Consider the following 20,438-nt stretch of genomic DNA (forward strand, 5'->3'; position numbering starts at 1 on the left):
TCGATCTCCAAATGCATTTTGTGTCCGGTGGTTCTCCTGCATCTTGTCCCTCTCAGAGAAGAACACGAAAACAGAGAACCAGATTGTAGTGTTGTATTATTTTTACGCATTTAAACCACGAACTTTTGGAAATACAGTTAAGGATGCACATTTTTTATTATTGAGAAGGATGTTTCGATTATCTCATTTGCGACAAGCGATTGCCAAGTGTACCGACATCCTCGATAATCGAAGTTTTCTTCTTCCGTAAATGCTCTCGTATGTTTTTTTGTAACTACCAGTCTTTTGAGCGTTCATATCATGGTAATTTGAACCAATTGCAAAGGTTAAATGGTGGAATGTGAACAAAAATAGTGAGACAGTTATGTTGCTTTTAGTTTTTACGCTCCTCCATGGTGCATCAATTTTGAATTTATTTATTTATTTTTGCTATACCCACAGTAATTAATTTTTGAGATGAGTTGGCTCTCCTATTCTAATATGTTTCAATTCTTTGAACCAACTATCAGAATAATTTCGAGTAAAGACTTAATCACAGTTAAAATTATTTGTCCCTCTATGGAGATATATTTAATGAGAATTGAACAATTTTGAATTTTAGGCTTTACTTATTGCCAAAGACGGCACGTTTTTTTGAATAAAAATTACGTGTCGGTGTCGGATACCGACACGTTCCGACACAGTTAATATTTTCTGACAATTTATTTTTTAAAAAAATCCAAATTTTATTTTATTTAATCTTTTTAACTAAACATGAAAAATTAATTTATAAATCAAATATGTTTTTTATGGAATTTGATATAAACATTATCAAAGTATGAAAAATTATTTTCGCTTTATATTTATGTTATGAAATTTTAATATTTGATTAATTATATGACTTATTATGAGCTGCTATATGTATTAAATATAAATCATATTATATATAGTTAAAATATTATTTAATATCAAAACGTATTCTAACGTGTCCAAATTTTAGAATTAATGTGTCGACGTATCGTTTCGTGTCTGGTCGTATCGAATGTCAATATCGATGCAACATAGCTTATTACTTGCTCAATGTTTTCTATTGCACTTTTTTTAAGTAAACGTAGAATTCAATTTTTTTAATTAAAATTAAAAAATGTTTAGAATTGAAAATAATTGTATATATAATTATATTAAAGCAGAATTGATATGTGAAATTAAAAAAAGGCATGTGTTTTTTTAAGTAAAAATAAAATCATTAATTAAAATACTCTCAAATAAATGTACTATAATTTTAATAAATAGGGAAAGGTGCATTACAATGTGATTATTTTACATTGATTATCAATTTTAAATTATCGCTGTTAATAAATTTTTTTTTGTGATATTTAGGATTGCGTATAAATTTTGTGTAGATCTTTTAATGTTAGTTAAGAAACATACATATATGCGTTCGTTATTTTATTGGGTTTTATTACTATCATGTTACATAACCCAAGAAAATTTTCCTACACACACAATTAAAATGTGGGGTCCACATATTTTTTTTTCTCTTTCATCATTCCACCTTCTCTCTTCTTTATTGTGAGGGTAGAAAAATGTTCTTATATCATGTAATATTATAGTAATAAAACCCTATTTTATTTTGTTCTACTTTAAAGTATATCATGTATGACATTATATTTTAAAATACACACACATACATATATATAAGGGTTAAAGTTTTCTTATGTTGTAGGATAGTATGAGAGAAAAAAAGTAGAGAGAAGTTAAATGTGGGTCCCATCTTTTATATTAAAAAAGAAAAAAAAAACTAATTGGCACAGAAAACGAATTTGTGTAGGAAAAGATGTTACTCTCATGTAGCATGAGAGTATTATTTCCCTATATATAAAAGTGTTTGTCATTTTAAATGACATAAAGTTATATCATTTTAAGAGAGAGACAGACACATAATTTTTTTATTTAAATTTTAAATTAAAAAAAACCACCCACTTTCTCTCTCCCATGATTTCTATTTTTTTGTGTCTATCTCTCTCCTAAAATGATGTAACTTATATCATTTAAAATGACAAACATCAAACATATATATATATATATATATATATATATATATATATATATATATATATATCGGTTTAATATTTTTATTTTTACTATAAAAAAGTTTTATGTGCCACCCTCGCATAAGAGTGAATGAGTCTTACCAATCTTTTGGGGATACCGGAGGGAGCCAACTCGCCTCAAAGAGGTAATTAGGGTTGGGTAACTCCAAAAAAAAAAAAAAATCTTTTCTCTCTTGTATCTACAATGAGATCTATTTATTTTTATTGAGTGTGATAAAGAAATTTTTTGTTTAGTAAAATAGATCTATTTACTTTTATCTATTAAATTAAAGTATTTTTATGAGAGATTGATTTACTTTTTTTATTGTAATAGCCCTAAACATTTGCGGACTTACATGGTTACTAATGTGTGCAAGTGCAGACACAAAAAAATAAAAATAAAAATTTCATTTGAAATAGGAAAGCTTGATATATGTAAATAGTTGGTGAGCCATCTCTACATGTGAATAGCTTGAAACAACATTTAATTTTTTTTTTAATAGCTTGAAGAGTAAAGTACATCTTAGGTCTTCAACAAAAATCACGGGGCCCATTTTAATTCCTTAGAAAAAAAAAGTCAACTTGTGGTTACTCTGAAATTCAAAATAAACACAATTAATCGAAATTGTGGTCCCTATAAAATTCAAAGAAGAACCACTTTAGTCCCTCAAAAAGACTAATATGGGTTTACTTTAAATTTCATAGGGAGCAAGAGCCGACTTTTCTCTCTCTAAGGGATTAAGATGGGTCCCTTGGTATTTGTGAAGGATTCAAAAAGTACTTTACTCTAGCTCAAAATAACATTTACAAAAAATGTGATACGCGTGAAATAGCTTGAAATGACAAAGTTTGATATATATGAATAATTTTGTTTTCTCTTCTTGTTTATATTCTTTTATTTTTTATTGTATTTTAAAATTTCTTTAATTTTTTTTCGGGGGCACTGAATACCCACCACTAAAACATAAATAAAATTTTCTAGTTCCGTCACTAATCATAAAAAATACGTGTTATTAACCTTTTTTTAAATTTTTTTTCAAATTCTTCGCTTATCCATAGGCCATAGCCAGAACCTGAGCCAAGTCCACGTGCATCAGCACAGACCCACGGCTTCAAATTAATTACGGCCCGCAACTAGCAAGCCCAAGCCTCCCTATTCCAGAATCCCACGATAGAGATTAGAGACCAAAGTAGCAACCGTTTTTATTTATCTATTTTTAGTGTTCATTTGGGTTAGGCTTCAATGCTGATGTCTTAACTCACATAGTGTCTGTTTGGGCTTATAGTTATGGATATCTCTAACCCATTTCATGTTTAATTTCTTTGGGCATGGCTAAACAAAGTTGGGTCATTTGGTTTTATTTCAAACTTAAGTTGGGATAATTATTTTAGATAGGTTAACTTTTTTTTAGGAGAGGTTATAATTACTTTTTTTTTTATTACCTCTTATTACTAAATATTAATCATTGATTTTTGTCAATCTATCGGTTGTAATATATTGGGTCATATTTATTAATTAATTATTAATTTTTAATAAATTATAACTGTTAGATTAACAGAAATTAACAGTTAAGAGATAGTAAGAAAAAGAGGTAGTAAGTATAACCTCTCCCTTTTTTATATGTCAAAAAACAAAATTTTTGGTTGAAAAGGAGAAAGAAGAAGGAAGTAGAGAGATTCAAATTAACAAAATATTAAATACAAAGAAATAGATAAAGTACAAAATCTAAAAAATATTAGGTGTTAAAATGAAAATAAGTTTGTTTGAGTTTTTAGGTGTTTTTGAAACATGCACCACTGGGGTTAGCCGAGTGGTGTGGGGTGTGTGTGTTAGGAGTGTGTGTAGTGTAGGGTGTTGTGTTCAATTCCTTGTAACCTCCAAAAAAAAGGTGTTTTTGAAACATTAAAAATATAAAAAAAATTAAATACTTTGTGTTTCGCTTTAATTAGAATCTACTTTATTTTTTTATCTAATTGTATTGACTAATGATTTTTTTTTTTTATTTTGTGTATTTATTTTAAGGAAAAAGTTCACCAATAACCTTGTGGTTTACTCTAGAATCAACTATACTCATGTGATTTTTTTTATCACATATATTCTTGTGATTTGAAAAATGATATATATATTTTTATCACATATGCTCCTGTGATTTTTTACTTTTTACAAATTACAGGGGCATATGTGATAAAAAAATCATAGGGGCATATATGATTTTAAAGGAAACCCGAGGACATTGATAAACTTTTTTATTATTTTAATTATAATATTAATGTTGCCTTTTATAGTCAATCTTGTGCCAACTTTAAAAAAATAAAAGTAATTAACAATTAAATTATTTCTTCTTAAGATGGGTTAAGTTGGGGTAGCTTGTTAATCATATAATTTTTATAAATCATTTAAGTTACAACATGTTGATGATCTGAGATGTTTTTATAATTAAATTAAACTACTTAAGGGGATCAATTGAGTTGCTAAAACTTTTTAATCTTATAATTTTTTAAAGATCATTTGAGTTGCGTTAACTTGACGATCTAATATTTTTTAATAATCAAAATAAATTCTTAGCTATCAAAAATATTCAAAGGTTCGTTAAGTTGTAACAATTTCTTTATCTTTAAACTTTTTTTAAGTCATTTGAATTGCTACAACTTGATAATCATGCACTATTTAGCAAAAATGACTTCAGTTATGACAATTTGATAATTCAAAATTTTCATATTGGTCATGCACTAGTTTTGGAAATAAATAAATAGAAGATTTTGATTTTTTTTCTCTCCTTAATAGTTAAAAGGATAAGTGAGTTGTGAGAACTTGTTACTCGATCCTTGGACACTTATCTAAAATAATGTGAACAATAACAGCTTGATGATTCAATTTTTTCTAAATCAATTATTTATTTTTCTAAGTAAAATCAGCCAGCTCAAAAATATTTTCCAACATGAGACTTTGAATTCTCGACGTGACCAAGAGATGTATAAAAGTAGAAGCGTCCTGGTAAGTCAAAATTAAATTTTCAGAAATTTTCATTTTTTTTGGTTTAATTTTATTTTAAATCTAAATTTTCATTCTTTCAATTGGAAGGGAGTGAAATAAATATTGGGTAATATAATTATACTGTTATAGGAAATAGGAACACTTTCCGTTAGACACAAAAGTTTAAGAGAGAGAGAAAAAACTTTGCTGGGCCCCACCCATGAGATGTCTCTACAGGAAACTCATTCTATTTTACTGTAACATGACAATCGAATTGCCCATAAATATTTTAAGGTTATTATAAATTTACAGATTGATAACCGATTATTAAAAAAGTTATAGGTGCTGACATTTCTTTTATATGCTCATTTTCCATTCTGAAATTCAATCTTATTCTCAAAAATCAATTTTTCTGAATAAAAGAATTTTTTTCAATTTTCTTAGGAAAAAAAACTTTAGTTATGATTCTATTTTCATTTATTATTTTCGTTGTCCTATATATCATTATCCTAGTTGCGATTACATGTGAAGTGAGTAACATTTCCTTAATTTGGCAAAAGAAAAAGGGAAAAATTCATTAATACCTCCTGTGATTCGTTTTAGAATCATTTATGTTCCTGTAATTTTTTTTATTACATATACTCTTGTATTTTCTGAAATAAAAAATCACATGAACATACGTGATAAAAAAAATCCACAAAAATATAAGTGATTTTGGAGTAAACCACAAAGACATTGCTAACTTTTTTCAAAGAACAAATATATCACCAACAGACAAGAAATAAACAGACAGAAATACATGCAAATGCATGTCTCTCTTCCCACATCACTTGCACCCCGTTGTTCCATAAAAGCTAATCATGGTAGTAAGGGGGTATTTTGTATGTTCTTCCAATATTTTCATAGTTTTTATGTCTGCACCCTTTTTTCGGGGGAAGAAAATACAAAATAGTGAGTCATAAAACTCATCACCCCTTTGTGCTGCCTCCTAGTGCTTTGGTTCAGGAGATTTGCCAACTTATTGACACATTCACGTGTTTGGTGTTCACATTCTTCACCAAGTTCTCTTGTTCCTTACAATTTTACAAACGCTTTCTGTACTTCTGGAGTTTTCTTTGACAGCAACGTTATATGAAAGTTTTTTTTTGAATACCAAGGAAACCAAAAAAACTAAACAGGAATACACAGTCACGTTTTATGAAAGTTTGAACGTATGTTTATTCACCAATTATGACTCTAGGACAAAAAAAAAAGGTTTAAAAGTAAATATGTAAAGGGAAAATGATTTTTTCCGTTGTGACAGAAATTATCTGTCTGCCATGGCACAGAGAAAATGATAAAGAGAGAAATATAAAGGAATGAGAGAGAAAAATATGATGGGTTCCATTTCTTCTTTTCTCAACTTGGGTAGACAAATGATTTCTGTCGTAACTGCAAAAATCATTTCCCAAAATATAAATGACAAAATGCAACAAATTTCTTTGTTACTTGTTCTCGTTCCTTGATCGTTTCATGAAAATACATTCGTATTATATTTATCATTTTTGAGTTATATAGGTGAGGAAAAATGTTTGTCATTTTAAATGATATAATACTCTGTCCTTTAAAGAGAGAGAGATAGACACAGAAAAAAAATTGTTTAAATTTTAAATTAAAAAAAATCACCCACTTTATCTCTCCTATAATTTTTATTTTTCTGTGTCTATCTCTCTCATAAAATGACATAACTTATGTCATTTAAAATGACAAACATCAAACTCATATATGTGTGCTCCCGGAAATTTTTTTTTGATAAGGCAAAGGTAAAAGAAAGAGAGAAAAGAATGAGGAGAAAGAGAAGAGAGAAGAGAGAAGGGATAAAAATAAAGTTGGTAAAAATGTCAATTTCTTAGTAGAAGGACTATGGTGGTCTTAGACCATATTAAAATTTTTTCCCATTTTTTCAAAAATGTTTATATTTTTAAAAGACTCTCATTTTACTTAAAATTACTGTCTTTTATTTAATATTTTGTTAGGTCCTCACTGGGTTGCAAAGAAACAACAAGAAAGAGAAAAAAGAGAACTATTAGTTGTATTATTCATCTGTATTATTCTTCTGATGAAACTCTATTACACCTCTGCTCCGCTCCTCTTTTATACATGAATATAACCACTCTCCAGAACATTCTACTAGCTACTTACATGCGAAGTAATTATCTAACTAACTAATGCCACGTAATCATCTAATCGTGTTACTCTCTTCTCCTTCACTTTACACTTATTACAATTGTACTCTAACATATTTAAATTAAAAAAGACCCTTATCATAATTTTTGTTGTGTAATTATTTTTCTCATTATAAAATATAATATTTTGATTAAAATGATACAATACTATATTCTTTAAAAGAATAAGTACTAATTCTTTTTTTTCCCTTTCACAGAGTGACTATTTTTTTTTTTAGAATTTTAATCCCAGTTTAAAACTATCTCTTTTTTCTCATATGAAATATCTACTTCATCATACCAAAAAATAAATATATATCTACTTATAATTCAAATTAGAATATTGTTAAAGAATTAAAATGATATTTTTTCTTTATATTAGTCTAATTATCTAAAACAATATTATACGCTTTTTAAGAAGGAGATTATATTTACAACTTTTTTTTACTTATAATCTCTTACAACTAAATCTTAACCGTTAATTTTCGTCAATCAAATAGTTATAATTTATCGGGTCATATTTATTAATTAATTATTAGTTTTTAATAAATTATAACTGTTGAGATATATAGTTCCACATTGGTTGTATAAGCAACTAATGTGGAGTTTATAAGGCCTTGGGCACTCCCATCCTTTGAGCTAACTTTTGGGGTGATGTATCTCAAGGTTCTTTACATAGTATCAGAGCCTCGTATCGTGTCCCGGGTTCAAATCTCGCCGCCTCCCACTTTTTCTTGTGGAATTTCTTAGCACAGGTAGGTTGGGCCCACTCTTCAAGCTCAATGAGCTCTTGTATGAGGAGGCGTGTTGAGATATACAGTCGCACATTGGTTGTATGAGCAACTAATGTGGAGTTTATAAGCCTTGGACACTCTCATTCTTTGAGCTAATTTTTTAGGTGGTGTATCCCAAGGTTCTTTACAATAACCGTCAGATTGACGAAAATCAACAGTTAAGATTTGATTATAAGAGATTGTAAGTAAAAATAGGTTATTTTTTAAATAAATTCTAATACAATACTAGCTTTTACTTTTCATTTAATTTTTTATATTTTTTTCCTTAACATATTCTAATAACATACCTCAACAACACCCTTAAAGAAATTGTAAATCATTACATTTGACGTGAATGTTTCACATAAAAACTTTAAAATATTATAAATTATATTAAAATATTAATATTTTATATTTGAATATTGATTTTTAATATTTAAATATTATGATATAATGTCATTTTTTTTATTAACGGTCTTATAATGAAATGAAAAAAAGGTTAAATTAATAGAAAATGTTGAAAGACTAATTAAATTAAACCAATAGTATCTTTAAGGATTAAAAGAGTTTTACTAACAAAATTTAAGATCGCAAAAAAAAATACTTGTACGAGGCATGTCATTTCCGTAATAAAAAAGAAAAAGTACTGATTACCAAAAAAAAGAGAGAAGAAAAAGTACTACCTTGATTAAAGTAAAGCATCAGCATGGTATTCACTAAAAAAAGAAAAGAAAAAGCAACAGCATGGATGGATAAACCACTCACTCGCTCGTTTTTATAATTAATTTATGATTTATTTGGTTTAAACGAGGATTGAGTCTAATTTTAATTTAAAACACAAGGAAAAAATATTTATTATTTTAAACGACATAGAATTATGTTATTTTAAGTAAGAGAAAGATATAAATTAATTTTTTTATTTAAAATTTAAATTAAAAAATACCTATTCTTCCCCTCATAATTTTTATTGTTTATATTTTTCTCTAATTTAAAATGACATAGTTTTACATTATTTAAAAAGAGAAATATCAAACCCTATTAATAATGGATGACGTTGCTATTTGGCTATTTTAATTATTCATTCTCCCTTTTCCAACCCGAAACATGACTTTGGATTTGATGATGCTTTTACTCGGGTTATAATAGATTTCAATACTTGTATGCTATATTTTTTCATGGGATTTGTTTTTCTCATGTTACATAAGAAAATAAACATTTTTTACGCACACCATAAAAATATGTGTCATTTTTTTTATAAATAGATGGATTCCACATTTGATGTATCTATGATATGAAATTAAAATTTTTCTACAACATAAAACTTAATTTTCGCTTTTTATATTATAATTGTTGTATTTATTTAGTTTATAAAATCAAGACGTCGTCAAGTACCGAGTGATTAAGTGGCAATTTTATTCGTGCATAAATAGAAAGGAAAGTACTATTATTTTATGAGAAAATATGCTCTTATGTTACAGAAGAGTGTTTTTTTTCTTACACATACATCAATTTTCGTATTTTTTTTTATTTTTTTACAAGTGGGTGAATCTCACACATAATTATCTCTATAGCATGAGAGAACTTATCTTCTATTGCATGAGATTAATAAAATTCTTATTTTATTGAAACACGATGAGAATGAGAACTGAGAAGTTATGCTGCGTTTTCAGGGGATGAAAAAAAATACTTTAATAAAATATTTATTATTAGATATGTATGGATGACGTATATTCAGAGAATATAGCGAAACTGGATAAAAAATTTACGATATTCTTCATTTAATATATATAAATATTAGGTCAAATTACGTAAAATTTATCGTAATATCTTTTGTAGTGTTATGCAATGTATTATAAGTAATAGCATTAGAAAAATAAATGAGTAAGAACTATTGAACTTTTTTTCTTTTTGTGTTATGAATAAAATTTTACAACCTGCAGGTTTAATGAATAATAAAATTTTAGAGTTTTATACCATCTCTTAAATTATTTTTTTCAAGAGCTCATATTATTTTGAAAATTAAATAAAGTATAATTTTATATTATAAAATATCCCCTATGTTTTAATAAATAGTGTGAATGACTGTTTACCAAAAAAAAATAAAAAAATGTGTGACTTTCACGTAATAAATAATTTTTAGAAGTCACAATTCTCTTACAAGAACATTAGGAGCATATAAGGCTTTTTTTGTGAGATAATCTATATTATTTCCTTCTTGGTGAAACTTGGAAGTGGAGCAGAATTTTGTTCACTCTGGGGCCAGGGCTCGATGCTTGTCGTGGAGATGCATTTTTTTAATAAAAATAAAAATAAAAATCTAAATCAATCTAATACTGTGAGTTTAAGGTAAGCGATTCAAGTTCTCCTATCTCATTAATATAATATTTAAAAAAAAATTAATCTAATCCATACATATTATTAACTAATTATTGTATTTGAATTTTATATATGACATTTTGACGAGTTGATCGATACATGTTCTCTTCAAAGTATATTAGATACAGAATGTCAAACATATTTTTGACGAGTTGACCGCATAACTTCAGGAATCTTAATGGGGGAACATATTTTATGTTAATGGTATTCATCGTAGGCAATTTTGAATAGTGTTAATTAAAGTCAAACGTGCGAGTTGGAGCTATCCAAGGAAAAGGAAAGGTAGGGTTGGGAGAAAGGTTTCAAGTATAATATTAAGTTGTTAAAATACGTCTTTGGTTTAAACAAGCACCTTATATCAAAATTATACTATATGATCATAAATAACTAAAGTACGCACTAAATTAGGATCAAAATGATAAGACGGCCACCATATTCGTCTTGGAATTCCACTTTCTTTTTTTCTTTTTGGATAAAATAAGGAAAGACAAAACAACAAAAGCAGCCTAACTAGTAACTACTAACCATCCTGGGGTACAAAGACCCATTCTATCGTTTCCTAACACAAGTCTACATCCGTGGGGGAAACATAAAAAATCTGAGTATTCCAGTCATCGACAACATGGTTGGAAGCAAGCCAATCAGCAACTCCATTTGCCTGGAATTCCACTTTCGCTTCCTAACTGAAGTCCACATCCGTGTGGGGGAACATATATATAACAAATCTTAGTATTCCAATCATCAACAACAAGGTTGGAAGCAAGCCAATGAGCAACCCCATTTGCTTGGAATTCCACTCTCACTTGCTTGTGTTTGTTATGTACACCTTTTTCGGAATAAAATAGGAGATTTGAATTTAAATGAGAGAACTCTGTCTCAAGCACATAAACAAGTGCACAAAATATTTCTTTTTCTCCGATCATTTTTATTCCAATATTTCAAGGTTTAAATAGATAATACAAACTAACTATAAAAATAACTACCCACTAACATTAAATTAGGCTCCACTAATAATTATCACATATCATTTAGCAAAGTTGAAATTCAAATAACAAAATAAACAAAATAACTACTCATTACTTAAACATCCTAATAATTCTGAAAATAATAAAATAATAATAACAACCGTAACATTTCCTTCCCTTAAAAATTACTCTTGTTGTCTAGAGTAAGATCAAAACATCAAACAATTGAATCATCTTCAATATTCATGTATGTTTCTCTATTGCTATTGACCGAAAAATATCCTTTAACCATAACTCTTTCTTTTCTCTTCTCAAAGAATTGTAGAAGTGAATTTTTCATTGGACAAAAATTTGGGGTCTTGGTTGAGGGGTTTTATTTAATTGAGACACTTTGACTGCATTCAAATTTTTAATAACAATGGTAATGTTAAGGGGGTTGCCCGTTTGGTGGATAGAGAAAGAGATAAATATTTGGGTGTGGAAGCCTCATTAATGAAATGAGAAAAATGGAAATGAAAGAGTTTGGTGATTGATACTAGAGCATCTAGTCGATTGGAGAGTTAAATCTTCAATTGAATGGAGAGTGCTTGAACTGCATCAAACCTATTTTAAAAAAAAAAAATAGGAGATTTGAGTTCAACTAAGGGAACTCAAGCACATAAACAAGTACACAAAATATTTCTTCTTCTCTGATTATCTTTATTTCAATATTTCAAGATTTAAATAGATAATACAAGTCAACTATAAAAGTAACTACTCATTAATATTAATTAGACTCCACTTTTAACTATCACCTATAATTTAGCAAAATTGAAATTCAAATGACAAAACAAACAAAATAACTACCCATTACTTAAACAATTCAATAATTCTGAAAATAATAAAGTAATAATAACAACTGTAACAGTGTCAACTTGATGATATTGATGGTGCTTTCTCTATTACTTAAGGGTAGTTTATGTTATAATTAGTTAGTGATTTATGAGGACAGAGAACGCGTACTAATTAACATTAAAAGTACTTTAAAGCCAGAATCAAAGGTGTAGTTATGGGGGTATGAGACCCCCATTATGTCCTTCTCAACAAGTAGTTATTAAGCAACTATATTTGTCACAAACTGTTGAGATATATAGTCCCACATTGGTTGTATGTGTAACTAATGTGGAGTTTATAAGGTCTTGGGCACTCCCATCTTTTGAGCTAGCTTTTGGGGTGGTGTATCCCAAGGTTCTTTTCAGGGTATCAGAGCCTCGCCGCCCCCCACTTGCTCTTGTGGAGTTTCTTAGCACAGGTAGGATGAGCCTGTTGCATTGTCCACGCTTCAAGCCCAAAGAGCTCTCGTGTGAGGGGGCGTGAGACTACCTACGGACCATTATGGGGGTATGAGACCCCCATTATGTCCTTCTCAACAAGACCAAAAACCTCCTGGGAGGGTTAACAAATAGGTGGGTGTCCCAATCATTAAAATTAGCCAGGCTGGCCATCCTATCATCAGCAACATAATTGCCCTCTCTAAAAGTATGGGATATAATCACTTCCCAAGGGCGATTTAGCAAGGCAACTATCCTACCAGCCAAATTTTAAGTAAGGGTGGTGAGGCTCATAACCAGGGGAAATAAGCTTCAAAGCCATGGTGGAGTCTCCCTCCAAGCAGATTCTCCTACAGCCATTAGACCAGGCCACCTCAAGGCCAACCAGAAGACCCCATAATTCAGCTAAAAGAGCATTACCATATCCAATATTACGAGAGAAGCCCACAATCCAGGTACCACTGCTGTCCCTTAGGACACCTCCACACACCACACCCCAAATTTATTCTTTTTGGTTAACTGGTCCAAGATATATCACATCTAATGTATCTCATACATCTTAATTAGATACAGCAGTCACCCACCATGCATCTTAATTAGATACACGACTTCTTATTCCCAAATATTCCCAATAGCCATGCATCTGAAGAATATTGAAGACATTGAACTTTTACACTATATGTAAAATCTATCAATTATGTTGGACTAATAGGAAATAAAATCCCTTACTTTAATATCATTTTCTTCTGACAAACAGTTCGTAAGTTAAAAAGATTAATTAGTGGGATTATTGTTTCTTATGTGGTAAAATTTATCTCCTACACACACATAAAATATATGGGGCACATATTTTCTTTTTCTCCTCATATGAGCTCTATACACTTTTACGTGTGTGTAAGACATAAATTTAGCTCCTACAATCAATAGCGGACCTAGAAATTTTTTTTAATGTCAGCACAATTAGAATAAAAGAATAAAGTAAAAAAAATTTAAAGAAAATTTTAAATATATTAAAATACAAAAGAATATATATTAAAAAAACTTTAACTTAATATAAAAAAAAGTAATCAAGAGTCAACTAAACTGTTACAATAGAACATTTTGGGTTCTCAACAAAAATTACGGGCCTCAATTTAATCTCTTAGGGAAAAAAAGTCTACTCGTGATCCCTCAGAATTCAAAATAGACCCGGATAATCAAAATTATGGTCCTCTGAAATTCAAAAAGATTCACATTAATCCCTCAAAAAGACTAACATGGATCTATTTTGAATTTTAAAGAGATCACCGGTCGACTTTTTTTTAAGAGATTAAATTGGATTCTGTGACTTTTGTTCATGACTCAAAATATATATATATATATTTTTTTCTCCAAAAAATTTGTGTGTGCACTTGCACACACTAAAACATATGTAGGTCCGCCACTGCCTACAATATAAGCAAAGGCGGATTTAGGGGCGCTCCCCCCTCCCAAAAAAAAAAATGAAGAAAAAGAAATTTATATATAAATGACATTTTGATAAATATTATAAACTGAATGAGTAATAATATATTTGATAATGCCCCAAGAAATGAACTTTAAGATGATCTGAGCTGTCTTTTTATCTTTTAGTCAGAAAATGGAAAATATTTAGGACTTGTGGTAAAGCAAGGTTCCTAAATTTTTTTCTATGATTATGTTAAATATATGGTGTCCATATTGCTTCTTTTGTCTTAATTAGTTGCAGAATGATGACCCTTGCTTCCTATTTTGAGTTAACTTTAGTTTATATGGATTGTTATTTGTTAACCATTTAAGATGCAATAATTTCATGAAAATTTGCTCTTTTTAACTTATATCAATATAAAAATATTTATTCAGTTGACCTGTACAACAAAGTTTTCATAGAGAATAATAACTATTTTGTCTAGGGAATCATTTTGAATTGATGTTGAAGTTAAGTGGCCCTTAAACTTGTTGCTTTATGAATACATGCCAAATATGAGCTTGAGAGAGTGGCTGCATGATCCAAAAGAATTTATGGAGTATATATGTTTGCTGTAACATCTTTTGTTTTTCAATACATTTAAAACTTCTTTTAAAAAAAAATTGGAAGCGCTGCTCCCGAACCTCCACCATTAAATATGTGAACATAAATATTATTTTTTGAGTCCACCCATCCCCCTAATGTGAATTCTTGGTTTCGCCACTGAATATAAGAACAATTAAACCCTTTAGTTTATTCATATGATTTTTTTTATCATTTTCTCCTGTGATTTTTTTTAATAGTAAGTATGTTATTTTTACGATAAAATTCATATACGTCTCCTCTTTATTTTTTTATAACTTATCTTCCCTGCTTTTGTTATTAATATTATTTTTAATTTTATTTGGCTTCAAATGGGTAGACTTTTAATATCAAGAGGTTTGAAATTAGAAGATCGTCCAAAACAATCCCATATAGTCTTCAAAATGAAACTACATCAGATGATTGTATTTTAAAAATAGTCTTAGGAAGTAAATGTATGGAAGTTTTATTACATAATTATGATTCAAATATTTTCATGTAATAATAAAGTATTTACCACATGTTATTCATTTTATTTTATTTTATTGTTAAAACATAATAAAATTAATTGAATTTTGAATACCAATTGTTTAACTACTTGTGATTGCATATCAAAATAAATTAACTTCAACAGTTAGAACTTTATTTGATAAAAAAATAGAACATTATTTGTTTTTATGGAAGTAAGTGATAAAAAAATAGAACTTCATTTACTATTGTTTGATAAGGGAGGTAATTGATTGTAAAAAAAGGAACACATGTGAGGTATTTAAACTTTATCCTTATTTTTATTAGAATTTAATTTAAATTTATTATAAGTGTAAAATATTATTCAATATCATTAACTTAATAAATATCAAAACACATGTATAAAAAAGAAATAATATCAAAACATGATTCAAATCTTTTGAATGTCCAATTAATTCTTTTCAACTTGTCATAGTCAAACTCATTAAATGATATGATAATACATTAATATCCAATTGAATACTTAATATAAAATTTTACATTAATAATGAATCAACATTAAGGTTTCATTTACTTTTGTGTATTTACGTTTTTTAATTAAATACATGCACAATTTTTTTTTTTTGATAACATTAAGGGGCGAAGCCCTAAAGCATAAATTCTTTTGAAATAACTGGATGCATTTTTTTTTGTTAAAAAAGGCACAAAAAAAAAAATTTAATATTCTTAAAAATTTAAAAGAAAATTTCTTATACGAACATTTTTTAAAATAATTTATATTCTATTAAAAAAATAAATAAACTATAAGTACACCTTTGAAAAATAATTTATTCAATCACAAGCTAATTTTTTTTTGTAAGCGCAGTATTCTCGCTTTTTCCTCTTTATCATGCTTTCCAGCTAGGGGTGTAAATGAGCTGGGTTTGGTCGGGCTTTGGCTTTCATGGTTCAAGCCTACATAAAAAAAAAAGTCAGTCTATCTAGTCTACTGGCCTATTAAAGGTTTTATTTGTAGGCCAAGTCCAACCCATTTTTAAAAATAAGAAAGTCTGACATGGCCTACAGGCCTTGTAGGCCTCCCACTGTAGATACTAAGCAAAAAAATTAATTGTATAAAACAAAGAAAGTTTCATTCATGCACGCACTAGTACTTCTCATAAGAAAAAAATGACAAACAAGAAAGAGTCAACATAATACCCCAGCTCTAGAATGTATATCATAAAGGAATAGAGTCAAAGAAATGGGGAAAATGAGAAAAATACAATTACTGGATGCTTTGGTGTTGGTATTGGTATTTAGTACTTTGCATCTAGAGTGAGAAGCGGCGGTGCACATAAAAATTAGGGTTGGTATTGGTATTTGGTACTTTGCCACATAAAATAAATATTATTTTATTATTTTATTTTAATAAATTAAATAGGCCAACCTACAAGGCTGTAGACCGGGCTTTACAAAATTGGCCTATGGTCTATTTGTTAAATTTTCTTTTTTATAAGCCTAAGTCTACTCTATTTTTCTGAAAGGCCGAATCTGGACTAGACTCAATGTAGGCCGGGCTGGGCTAGCGTGACCCATTTACACCCCTACTTGTATGGTCAACTTCTACAATAAATGAGCCCAATATTTTATTCAAATAAATTTTTTTAAAATTATTATAATAAATCGGTTTGATGATATCATCTTAAATAGTATAATAAATAAAAAATATTTTTAAATTGTAAGACATTAAATGATTTCTCTCTTTCAATTAATATTTTCTGCTGAAATAATCAATAAAATATTTGAATACTATTATTTTAAGAGGGTTTATCATTATTTTATTCTCAGGAAGATAAGATTTGATGACTGAATAAATGTAGACTTAAAGTGATATTGAATTTAATGGGATATTAAAAACTTACATTTATTTAATATAAATGTTCCCTCCACTGTCATAAGTAACTCCTCCTTTGAAACTCCATAGTTACTCATATTTATTAATCGTTGAAAATAGCAGAAGAAATCATAATAAAAAATATTATTTTGAATAAAAAAGTAAAAGTGTGGCAAGGCGAAGACAAAAAACGTTGAATAAGATGAAATAGTATCTGAGGTGTAAAAGAAGAGAAATTATAAAAAAATGAGAAAGAGAGAAGGAGAGAAAAAAGAAGTAAAAAACAAACAACAGATAGGAGAGTAAACAGAGTTTGCTACACGTGCATGAAACGGTTTTGTGAGTTTGAGATACACAGGAACCGCGAGTCTCAGAGCCCACAGCGGGCCCCACTTTCCTTTTTTATATTATTAATAAACAAACATTGTTCGATTATTTAATTTGTTTTTTTTTGTACTATAAATAAACGATACTATTGACAGCAGCAACATACACAGTTACACACTGCGCTCGCATAGCACAACACACACACCACACCACCCGAGTTCTAACCAGAGAGAATCTACTCTCCCAGAGGGGGGAGAAGAATCAAAAGCTCCAGAAAGTTCAACTTCCCAGTTCATTTTTTTCGAAATTCGTAAGCTTTTCTTCCGAGGCTTTTTTTCTTTTTCTTTCTGGTTTGGTTGATCTTTTTATTTTTATTTTTCTTTTCCAACTTTTTCCTGCATGGCTATCATTTATTGATTTATTTATTTATTTTCTGATTTCAGGACTGAAAAATGGAGGGAAACGGGGTATGTAGAATTGAAACCAATGCAAATCATAAATGATCTTTTTTTTTTTGGGTTAAAAAAAAAGTTTATTTCTTTTGTTGATGGTATACTGCTGTCTTTGAATTTGGATATGCATGTTGTCATTTTGTTTGGATTTTTTTTTTCTGATTAATTCTCAAAGTTTCCCCATTTTTTTCGTGCTTAAATTCCCATTCTGGAATTCTGCATTTTTTTTCGGGCCACATGTCGTGATTTTATTATATTTCGATTTTGACTATCGTTCGTTGTAGACTGGTATTGCTACTCTGATGCTCATAGCCGTGTCTCTGATATCTGTGTGAATGCGCTAAACACTGAAAGCATTTGTGTGCGATTCTGCATGCATCATCACAATCTGCGGCAGAAAGCTGTAATTGGTGAAGATTGTTCTAATGTCTTGTTAATTGTTTTCCTAATTGATATGGCATTGGCATTGGCAAATAAATATATATATATATATATATATATATATATATATATATATATATATTGGTGATGATTATTTGACACCTATGTCAAACTTTATACCAGTGTCAAACTTTTAGGATTTCCATCAATCTACCTGTTAGGATTTGGTATCAAACATTTTAGTTTGACACCGTTGTCAAAGGATATGTCCCATATATATCTTTGACACCAGTGTCAAACTTTTAAGATTTCGGCCAATTTAAATGTGGATTTGGTATCAAACTTTTTAGTTTGACACTGGTGTCCCCGTATATATCTTCAACACAGGTGTCAGATTTTTGCCAATTTAACTGTTAAGATTTGGTGTCAAACTTTTTAGTTTGACACGATATTAAAGGATCCTACTACGTATATATCTTTGACACATTATGTCAAACTTTTAGGATTTATGTTAACCTAACTGTTAAGATTTGGTGTCAAATAGTTTGATATCGGTGTCAAAAAATCTCATCCCATATCTACCTTTGACACCGAAACTTCTAGAATTTTCGGCAATCTAACTCTTAAGATTTGAGGTTAAACTTTTTTGTTTAAATAGATGTCAAAAAATCCTGCCCCCGTGTATATATATATATATATATTTTTTTTTTTTGTTTAGTGGAGTTAGAATCACTGTTATCGAACTGATTAGTTGATATTTAATTTTGATTTTTGATGGATAGGAAAGCAGGACTTTTGACATGTTGGAGGAGGTCCCGTACAACAATAAGCGCCCACTGGAAGCAGACGAACAGCAAGCTGTGTTGAGAAAGTCAAGCAAACTTTCTGATAATGCCGAGGAAGAGGAAATGCAGATGGATATCGATTGTGAACAAAATCATGGAGCCGAGATACCAGACTCAAGTTTGCTTATTTACCAGCTTGGTCGGGATATCTCAATCAATTGTCTCCTAAGATGCTCAAGGTCTGATTATGGCTCAATTGCTGCATTGAACAGGAGTTTTCGAGATCTCATTCGCAGCGGAGAACTGTATAGGATCAGACGACAAATGGGAATTGTAGAACATTGGGTTTACTTTTCCTGTAATGTTCAAGAATGGGAGGCATTTGATCCCAATCGTGGCCGATGGATGCATTTGCCTGCAATGCCACCTAATCACTGCTTCATGTGCTCCGACAAGGAGTCTTTGGCAGTTGGTACTGAGCTTCTTGTATTTGGAAAGGAAATAAAGGCTCATGTGATTTATAGATACAGCATTTTGACAAATGTGTGGACATTTGGTACACAGATGAATTTTCCCAGATGCTTGTTCGCATCTGCCAGTATTGGACACATAGCCATATTAGCCGGCGGTTGTGATCCTCGCGGCATTATCTTGAGTACGGCTGAGCTTTATAACTCAGATACTGGATCGTGGGAGACTCTTCCAAGTATGAATAAACCAAGGAAGATGTGCTCCGGTGTGTTCATGGATGGAAAATTCTATGTCATTGGTGGGATTGGTGTTGATCACTTAGAGCTGCTAACGTGTGGTGAAGAGTTTGATCTGAAGACTAGAAAATGGCGCGAAATCCCCAACATGTTCCCAAGAGCTGAGGGGGCTGCGAGGCGCGGTACTACTGAGGCACCGCCTTTGGTTGCTGTGGTGAACAATAGATTGTATGCGGCAGATTATGCACGGCAGGAAGTAAGGAGATATGATAAAGGCAGGAACTCATGGGTCATCATTGGAAGACTTCCTGAGGGAGCAAGTTCAATGAATGGCTGGGGATTAGCTTTTCGGGCATGTGGAGATAGGCTAATTGTTATTGGTGGTCCTACTTGTTATGGTGTAGGGACGATTGATATTAATGCTTGTGTCCCAGGAGAAGGTGCAGTACAGTGGAACCTGCTTGCCAGAAGGCAATCAGGAACCTTTGTATATAACTGTGCGGTAATGGGATGTTAAGGTGATTGTTTTTGGCTTATGGGGTGATATCTGTCTGCACTCTCTTTTTGGGGGAAATTTCAGGTCCAATTTAAAATTATTGATATAGTTTTAGAAGGTTTACAAATGATTGATGTTCTCTTCTTTTTCCTTTTTTAATTGGGTCTGGTATATATTGGGTTAAGATGTCCATTTTCATAAATTTAATTAAAGCAATGCATAATTATG

General features: G+C 29.8%; 1 protein-coding gene across 1 annotated transcript; it reads left to right on the forward strand.

Moving 5' to 3' along the window:
* Window positions 1–19,022: 19,022 nt before the first annotated feature.
* Window positions 19,023–20,231, forward strand: LOC133292254 (F-box/kelch-repeat protein SKIP11-like). The gene has a single exon (XM_061490650.1). The coding sequence runs from the start codon at window positions 19,023–19,025 to the stop codon at window positions 20,229–20,231; it is 1,209 nt and encodes a 402-aa protein (XP_061346634.1).
* The last annotated feature ends 207 nt before the right edge of the window (window positions 20,232–20,438 follow it).

Source organism: Gastrolobium bilobum, unplaced genomic scaffold, assembly GCF_033153095.1.
Source record: "Gastrolobium bilobum isolate Gb01-03AN ecotype WA unplaced genomic scaffold, APGP_CSIRO_Gbil_v1 utg2182, whole genome shotgun sequence".
Classification (NCBI taxonomy): domain Eukaryota; kingdom Viridiplantae; phylum Streptophyta; class Magnoliopsida; order Fabales; family Fabaceae; genus Gastrolobium; species Gastrolobium bilobum.

Excerpts from the sequence above, each read along its gene's own strand:
- LOC133292254 (XM_061490650.1), top strand. The coding sequence starts at position 19,023 with ATGTTGGAGGAGGTCCCGTACAACAATAAGCGCCCACTGGAAGCAGAC.